General features: G+C 40.4%; 1 protein-coding gene across 1 annotated transcript in view; it reads left to right on the top strand.

The window, feature by feature from the left end:
* Positions 1-453: 453 nt before the first annotated feature.
* Positions 454-9,687, top strand: part of LOC109087591 (leucine-rich repeat serine/threonine-protein kinase 1-like) — an 82,569-nt gene continuing 73,335 nt past the window's right edge. The window contains exons 1-2 of the mRNA XM_042761332.1: positions 454-703; positions 2,139-2,319. Coding sequence (XP_042617266.1) covers positions 2,247-2,319 — 73 coding nt within the window. The 5' untranslated portion in view covers positions 454-703; positions 2,139-2,246. The remainder of the gene's footprint in view (positions 704-2,138; positions 2,320-9,687) is intronic.

Here is a 9,687-nt window from a genome sequence, read left to right as displayed (position 1 = left end):
AAGCCCTCTGAACCCCTCTAAAAGTCCCATTGTTGAGCAAATACCCTAATATATACAAATACCCTCTTTCGCAGGTTATAGATTAATGTTTGTGTCTATGCGCGCACATTCAGTGAAACATGCTGGAGCATGCCTTGAGGACGTTCGAGGGGAAATAAACCAGCCACATCTCTCGCTAACATTCATGTAACGTTACACAATCATGTAAACAGGTTTCTGTGGGTGTAAATATTCGAGAAAGAATTTCCATCTGTTGTTGAACACAAAAGATGATACAGTCGTTTGAAGAATGAATGTGGGTCACCGTTGTCTTTTTTAAATTATATTTATTTATTTATTTATTTATTGTCATAAAATATCCAGCCATATTTTATTTTGTGTTAAGCAGAAGAAAGAAATTCCTACAGGTTTGTAACATGTTTAAGGTGGGCCACAAACATGAATGAACTCAGACAGCAGAAGTCTACGGAAATTCCCCGGCAGGTTAACTTTAGCTAGAGAGCAGGCGGAGCGCGCGCACGAGCCGCAGACTGACTGGCTCTCGGCTCCTCAGGAAAGAGAGTGTGTCCCTCAGATCAGGAAGTAGAAATCTGTGGTGTGATCCGTGTGCGTCTGCCGAACTCATCCGAACCGAAAGCAGCACGGGCGCCCCGCTTCAGTCCGCGGTTTACAGCACAGATCTTGTAGCCTATTCATGTATGTGGTAAGTGCACGCTTAACTATCTTCTGCTGTTGACTAGACTCTGCTCAACTCAACTGCGTTATTTGCGACGCGACGGAACACAACTACCGCCGTGTTTTAGTTTGTAGCGCGCCCAGCCTTGTTTGTAGGTACAGCGCGTGGTGCAGGTGAGATGCGCTAAACAGACCAACAGGTGAGACTGGGGCAAGTTGTCACACGGGGAGGTTGCCACAAATCTCAGTAACTCTGAAGTTTGGAGTCAGAAGTCCATCGGTGTGTTTGTTTTTTCTAGCAGTGGTTTTGCATGTTGAATTGTTCGTGCTGTTCATGAATTGTTCCGTTTTTGTGATTGTTTCAATGCTTAAAGTTTGCTGAATAATCAATTTAGTTTCCATTGTGACAACTTACCCCGTATATAATGTGACAGCATGATCTGGGTTCAGTGGGCCAAATGTTTTGGGGATAACAATATAAATGCTTAATAATTCATATTTTTGTAGTGGTAGTTTGTGTCTATAAAGCAGCTTAAAAGGTGAAAATTAAACACACATGGGAAAGAATCACTGCAGTGTATGTGACAACTAGCCCCGGTGTCTTCTACTTGACTAAACAGAGATGTAAACTTTAATAGTTGGAGTATTTCATGGGACACGTCCATTCTTTCAAAACATTTAATTGTAAAATGAGATTTAAAATGTGTCGGGTCGTACCAGAGCTGCAGAGGTCCCTCGTTAAAATTCAATGTAGCCTACTGTAACTCGCGAAAGAAAGCTTGTTTTGTTTGTAACCAAATGACCGATGACCTCAAGCCAAGGAAAAATGAGTCCCGTCTTTAGCTGGCACAACACTTCAGCTCTGGAAGAGGGTTTTGCTGGATGCTCCGGCTTCTTGTGGTGGATTGCAGATGTCTGGAAGAACTGGTCAAATGGACAGATGGCCTAAGGAATGGGTCGGCTTCTAGCGCTCATAATTGAAAGCGAAATATCAGTAGACTTCCTTAACATTGGACTTCTATAAAAAGATTGGCAGTGGCGGAGGAACTGCATAAAAAGTCTCAGATGCCTGTTGTGTCGCTTCCTCGCTGGATTTTCATATTCAAAATTAATCATCATATACAAATAAAACATTCATGAATGGATATTCAACAAGAAAACACAGTTTTGGACTCGCATCTTTGGAAGAGTGCATTTCAAAAGAAGATCACAAAGACAATCTGTGTTAATGAATGAGGCCTGGAATGTGTATTAAAAAGAGTTTAACTTTATTTCGTGTTGCCTTTAATGTAAAAAGCAACAAGTCTGTGACGTGTTTTATGATTTACCTTTCTGCTGTCATTTATAAATCTTTAAAATTAATATTCCAAAATGATCAGCATTCTGTTGCATTCTACATAATGTTGTCTAGGTGCGTTTCACTTGTCTAACAGTTTAAAGTGTCTCTGAATTTTGTTTTGTAGACAAACAAATGGATGGATGTCATGCAGTCTGTTCCTGAAGGGGCATTTTATGTATCTTCAGTCAAAAAAGACGACTTCCGGATGACACGGCAGCTTTCAGCCTGAAATATGTCGTCGTACTGGTACGTCAAAGAGACTGCGGATCCAGGCGGCAGCACCAGCAGCATGGAGGAGCAAGCTGGTAAGAAACCTTCACACATCCAGCAGGGTCCAGAAGTAATCTTAAATTAAATTTAAAATCATTAAAAAAATTATAATATTTAATAAATAATTGTATTAAATAAATATTATTAATAATAAATGTATATTAAATATTTCAAGTTATTATTAATTCATTTTTAATGCATTTAAATGAATTAAAAACAATATATTTATCAAACATTTTGTTTTATTATATATAAATAAATACTATTATATTATATTTTATATATATATATATATATATATATATATATATATATATATATATATATATATATATATATATATATAGTTTAAATCTCATGATTGTTCAATTATTTAACAGTAGGGTTGGCTTGATACCACAGTTTTGGCTTCGGAACAATATCAGGTCTAATACCTCGGTATCGATATTAAATCAATAAGATAGGTGACAAATAAGCAGCCTCGAAAGATAACTGAATTAACGAACACTGAATGAATCTTTCAAGCATAAATATATCAACAACAGCACTTCTCAGTGCTCCATACTCAGTAAAACTGAATAGATCCAATTACAATAGTAATTTTTTTTATTAATGAACTATTACTGAATAACTATTATTGCATTATACAAAATGTGCAATCTACCTAGAAAAAGCGAAACGTTACATAGAACAAGTGTCAGATTTAGTTTGCATTTAATGCACATATCTTTGACATAGGCTACAGTATCAGTTTATTTTCCCCCATCCGTTACTATGCTTATCACTGTCAGATTCAATCCACCATTTAAATAAGGCTGTCAATCCAGAAACTTTGCAGTGTGCAGTTAACAGCATGACAAATGTGTATTATATTCATAGAGTGCTCCCGTTATAATCCCTGAAGTTGACAACGCTGCACAAGGAATCTCTTATCTGCATTGTGGTGTTATTTTTTTTATATATAATGAAGGGATTCATGAATGTGCTTTGGCTGAACTCTGTGAGGTCGCTCTCAACAAACTCCAGCGTTTTCAACACTGTTGAGTGGATTTGCACCATCTGATTGGTCATTACGTTCACACGCTCAACTGAAATGTCCGTGATAGCCCTCACCATATAGGATTTTTAGAAAGAACGCAGAGTACTAGCATGCAAACTTACTTCAGTGTGGATTTCAGAAAGTGTGCAAAGACTTCACATGCACACTTACCATAGCATGGCTTTTTAAATACTGTTCTAAGTAGGGGCTCTCGTGGCACTCTGATAGAGCAGCTCATAGATGGAAAGGTGCATCTCAAATACAGTATGTTTGAGAGTCATCAACTCGATCTGTGAAAATAATGCTGGAGCGCTCTGAGGAAAAACAGCGAACTCAGTCTCATATGAGAGGAGAACTCCGAATTCAGAGTAGCGCGCTCATAGGCGACCCTTCTTGGAAAAGGGGAGTGCTGCTAAACTACCACGAGAATCGCCCAAATAGCCCCTCATGTTGAGGGAAGCGATGCTTGAAGTGTATAAACGAATACACACTGGCTGAATGGAGCCCAAGGAACCAAGGTCTAATCATCTCAAGAAAGGGAACGAGGCGGATCGTGTACAGGATTATAGAAAGTGCACAGAGTCTTGCGTGCACACTTACCACTTATATGGATTTTAGAAAGTGCGTAAAGTGTTCAAGTGCACACTGACCACCATGTGGTTTCCAGAAAGTACACAGAGCTTATAGGTTCCTAAGCATCGCAGAGGCGCTGAACCGCACGGGAGAGGCAAGCTCTAATTTTGTACACCTCTGGCAAGGGGAGCATCACCTGAGGCAGTATATACAGGAAGACTTCCGTAACTACCACCTCCACTTCCCGCTGGATGTGACAGCACAACTAAGCGGCCAGGAGGCCCCTCAGGGTGACCTGGCTGGACATCCATGAAATACCCTGCAGTCCTGACTGATGATCAGCGAGGCTCCCGCAGAAGCCTGTGATCTCGGTCGCCTAATACCAGAGCACGAGGCCTGACGGCCGGTGCTGACGAGTGTTTCGTAAACGCCGTAACTGAGCACTGCAAAGGAAACTCACAGAGTTTATTAGTAGACACATAACCACCAGCAATTTAATACACATAAATATATACAGAAAGGGTTACATACTCACCCACCCTCCTGCACTTCAGCCCCGCTCAAGGGGCACCTCCTTTAGTCTGGACCATCAGTAAGGTGGTTGCTATGAACATAGAACCAGCCAAAACATCATAGGTCCAGCACAGGAGACTGTTATGTTGAGAATTTTCCACCTAACCTCGATCAGGTGGAGAGCTGGTGGTTACAGGGAAATTAGCAGGGTAGGATAAAAGCAGAAGTTAAAAACCACCCAAAGGGAATGAATAGCTACCTAGGTATCGCTCCGATTCGGACGAGTACGCTGCCTCATCTGAATCACATCCCTCAGGTCCTGATTATCTCATCGTGACCCACGATTCCTCTTACCCCTGCCCGCAGGAGGGGGAGGAGCGTGAGCCGCAACACTAGCCTTCTGCGCCCGTCTTTGATCCTCAGACCGAGACGGGCCAGGACCCCTATGTTGTTCGGGCTCGTACCTGGACCTTCGTGGAATGAAGGATTTAAAGGAAGCCGAGCGCGTCCTTGCCTCCCTGAACTTCTCGACCACCGTCTCGACAGAGGTACCGAAAAGTTCGGAAGGTGAGACTGGCACATCGAGAAGCCCCTTTCCTTCCGCCCGATGTCTACCAGGCTAAACCACACACTCATATCCCTCACAACAATGCAAAACATAAACCCCCTCTCTAAACACCCCACCTACATGGTAGCACGGAGAGAGAGATCTGTGGTGCGGCGCAGCTTGGCTACCTGGTCAGCTGAAAGGCCCTCGCCTTTATCCAGGACCTTCAGCAGATCAGCCTGATAAGCCTGAAGCACTGCCATTGTGTGCAACGAAGCCACAGCCTGACCTGCTGCTGCGTATGCTCTGCCATTTAAGCGGGATGTATCCTGTAGGGGCTTAGATGGCAAAGAGGGAGATTTAAAAGAGGATGTTTCCCCCACAGAGAGATAGCTAGCCAGCGTCTCTTCTACAGGGGGCATCCTCTCATAGCCGCTTTCGTGCATCCCCTCGATGTTGGCATAACTCGTATGCTGAAACCGATGGATGCAAGAAGAAAACAGCCTCTTCCATTCTTTTTCGATTTCTGTATGTAAATCAGGCAAGAATGGAAGGCTCACCTGGGCTGGAGGGCTATGGTCAGACAAATAACGCTCGTCAAGGCAACCACGAGGCGTCATTTTGCTGGCACGCTTTCATGGCAAGTCCAACTTTGCCGTGGCGCGATCCATAACCTCTAACAGCTCCGCATACGCAGGGCAGGAAGATTGAGAAGGCTCAGCCTCAGCTTCTTCACCCTCAGACATCTCCTGCTCTTCCTGGGCAGAACCCAGCAGAGCACTAACCTCTGTATCAGAAAGTGTTAATGACAACACATCTTCCTCCTGAAGTTCACTCTCGTTTCGCGCCACCGAAGTAGTTGTACACACTGTCTAAACGCCTTGCTAGTGGATGCCATGATAAACAGAGAAAGATCGCTCTTACCGTACTCACTCCTCTCAATCAAGACTAAAACAAAACACTCATCCAACACGAACATCAGAATGACGTGTTCTCCCGGTGCCTGTTTTATAGACCCCCAGATAACGCAGTCAGAAGCTCCCGCCGGTCAACTCGTTGGTGTTTTTTCAATGTATGCTTCAGACACGGTCACGACGAGGTGTTCCCCAAAGCGACCCCTAGAGGGCGCAGTTCGAAGTTCCCTTGAAAGGGAAACACATCATAAATAGAAACCTTTGAAGCTCTTCACAGAGCGCTCACACTGGAGCATCAACTTTATATCAATATTCACGAGATTATTTATCTTATATCGTCGTCACAATGATCTTGTAGAGTGAGTTTTATCAGCTTGTTGTCACATTTGCTGATTTTGCATGAGTTACACTACCGCACACAACTGAAATACGGAAACGAAGTCTTAAAAAGTCTTAATTCACCTTAAATCAGAGCAGAAAGTCTTAAATTCATAAAGTGGCACTGCGAAAATGAATATCTTCCTCCCCTTCATCAAGATACATTTACATGAAATGCAAAATTAAGATATTTGAAGACTTGACTTTTCTTTCTTTTCTTTGAGAAACCGAATAAAACAAAGTGAGTTTATGCTTAAAGCAGGAACATATATCTGTCAATGATAAGTAGATTTTTCTGAGCCCATTTGAATACATTTGTTAGTTTTAATCCATATTAATAGTCATTTCCATCTTATAGTTAAGCTATTTTTATACACGTTATTGATGTTGTGTTTCCTTCAATGTATTCCTTCAGTTTTCTTCAGTTAGTATTGAATTGGCCTTAAATGAACTTCATGAAACCCTGGACATTGTATTATTTGAAATATAGTATATACCAGTATTTTTCCAGTATGGTACACCTCACAACCCAGTTCAGCAGTATTTTTTTTTAGTTTTTTTTTTTATATATATATTTGTCACATTTAGCAGTTTATTCAGTGTTCATTTTGGACTCTATCTGGCAGTAACCTGCTTGCAAAAACAAAACAAAAAAACATCTCACTCAGACAGATTAACAGCAGATCCTCTATAAACCATAAAAACAGTGACAGTTTTCTCAACGAAGGCATGAAGTCAGAGAAACTTCCTCATTGCTTTACAAACGACATGTTGCCAGTGAATGTGGTGTAGTTTGTTGAAACAGTCATTTTGCATAATCATACCACTACTGAAGGTTAATTTTTCCCTCTGAGAGAATCACCAGTTCAGCAACTTTGCTGTGTCATGTGAGAGTGTGGTGTTGTGGCACTGAAAGTGATATAAAACGGGCCTGGTGTAGCATGTAAGGAGCAGTGTGAATATGGTTTTACTTGTTCTTGAAACCTGAGACACCATCTGTAGTGCAGTTATGGTTCGAGGAACTTCGCAGTCTACACAGTATATATAGAAATATGAAGTGAAACTCGGCCGGTTTTCAGAAAGGTGTTGATAGCAGCGAACGTCACTTCCTCTCACATAAACTCAAGTTTGAATGTGACGCCGTGCGTTCAGCTCTCAACCTTTATTCAGATTTGGCTACTCATTAATATAGGCATGACCACAGATTCACAGCTGATTGTGCTCAATCTCCTTTGTTGTTGATAACTGACTAATAGCTACTAATATCACATTTTTAATTAACCAAAAACAGCTTTTTAAATATGCACTAGCACTCAAAGTTTTAGATACGCTTGGTTTGTTTCTCTTGGTCTTAAAAACACTTTTATCTATCTATCTATCTATCTATCTATCTATCTATCTATCTATCTATCTATCTATCTATCTATCTATCTATCTATCTATCTATCTATCTATCTATCTATCTATCTATCTATCTATCTGTCTATCTGTCTATCTGTCTATCTATCCATTTGTGTTATTTAATAGTTTTGATTAATTAATTTATTAAAATGTAATGCGTTACATATTTGTAAAAAAAATAGAGGCATTTATTTTTTTCTATTTTTATGTGGTATGTTGAAAATAGTCATAATAAAGAATGATTAGGTCTCCAAATCTATATAAATAAATTTATTTATTTATTAAATATCTAGAGGCATTTATTTATTTTAATTTAGAATTTATTTTAATATTTCTATATGTTGAATATTTAAAGTAAAAATGTATATACATTTTTGCAACATATAAAACTAATTATGTTGTGGTAGATATTTAACAGTGGCACATTTTTCTCAGGGAGTATTATGTGTGACAAAAAATTGCTAAACGCTTCAGTCATCTTAAGAAACAAATCCAGTCAAGTGTGTCTCAACTGTTGTTGGTCAATTAACAACAACAACACAATTTTGACTTGGTCCAAACAACTATATTTTTCAATGACTATCTCTGTAGATGTCAAAGATATGGAGTTCCTGGGCTACAGTCGGTTGCATTTTTCCGGAAAACCGATGAAGTAAGCACTCCACAAAAAACAGTCAATATCCCCCCAGAGGTGAAACCTCATGTCATAGGTGTTGGGTTTCCGTTTTCCCGCCGACTCAGCATCAGCAACACCGTTGCCATTAGCAACCGTGAGTTCGTGGGCATCCATTGGTGTGTGTTGGTGCAGCACAGATCATGTCTGAATCCCGTCACGTTTGTGTATGTGTGTGTGTGTGTGTGTGTGAGATTGAGTGTGTTGTCTGGTCTCGTGTGACAGAAACACACGTTACAGAAGGAGGCCAGTGTGCTAATCTGGTTGTAGCTGCAAACCCAATCTGAGGTCCTCTAGGGAGGGACAGAGACACAGCAGCCAGCCGGAGAGGGTTGGGTTTCACTCTTCAGTGTGTATGCAGTGTAAGATAACCTTGCCATTAAGGACAGCACACAGGGAGGAGACGGGAGGCTCATTATGTGAAGCATCATTTTGCTCTGTAGGCACAGAGTCGGGTTAATGCTCACAGTTACTGGACCTACGTCGAGCCTCTGGACTTCTGATGGACAATAATGAGATGATTGCCGGATAGATCTGGGCAGAATGATAAGGTACGTTTGTGAATGTCTCGTTTTTCAGTGTTTCAGGTCAGCGTTCAGAGTGTGAATTGAAGTGATAGTATTGGTGATCCTTTCATTGACTCAGTGCTTCAAATTCTGTGATTGAATTCTCTGAACTGAGATTGTGCTTTAACAAGAAAGTCATTTATTGTTTGTTTCTCAGATTTCTTTGTTGGCGTCACTCACATTGTCTGATTTGTCACGTGGTTTAATGGTCTCGATAGCTTGTTCTTTTCTGAGTTGAAGTTAGTCTTAAACTCAGCAGCAACAAGATTTTAGTGTGTTTCAAAAATGTCTATATTTTAAGGGGATTAAATGTGATCAAAAGAATCTTTTTGTACTGGAGAAAGAATGAAAAAAAGTTAAATTTAGATGACTTTGATTTAATCAGCAGATTCTGAGTAAGTGTTAATGTGTCTCATTTATATGCTAATGAGTGTTTAAGTGACTTTTCAAGAGCTGAAATTCAAGAGGTTTGCATTGTGTCATATTTAGAGTTGAGTGATACAGCTAAAATTACATCTTGATGTTTTTGGTATTTGTGCGTTTATATATGCAGTTTGCCATGTTGAGACTTTCGTGAACATTTAAGAGTCATGATGCAATGAATCATTAAGTCAGATTTTAAATTGATTCATTGAAACTGACAGTTCAAACAGAATCACATTAAAGGAAGATGTGCTCACCCTCGGGTCATCCAAGATGTACAGTAGGTGAGTTTGTTTCTTCATCAGAACAGATTTGGAGAAATGTAGCATTACGTCACTTGCTCACCAATGGATGCTTTGCAGTGGATGGGTGCCGT

Source organism: Cyprinus carpio, chromosome A7, assembly GCF_018340385.1.
Source record: "Cyprinus carpio isolate SPL01 chromosome A7, ASM1834038v1, whole genome shotgun sequence".
NCBI lineage: Eukaryota > Metazoa > Chordata > Actinopteri > Cypriniformes > Cyprinidae > Cyprinus > Cyprinus carpio.
The sequence above is the reverse complement of the archived record's forward strand: the minus strand, read 5'-3'. Positions and strand labels throughout refer to the sequence as shown.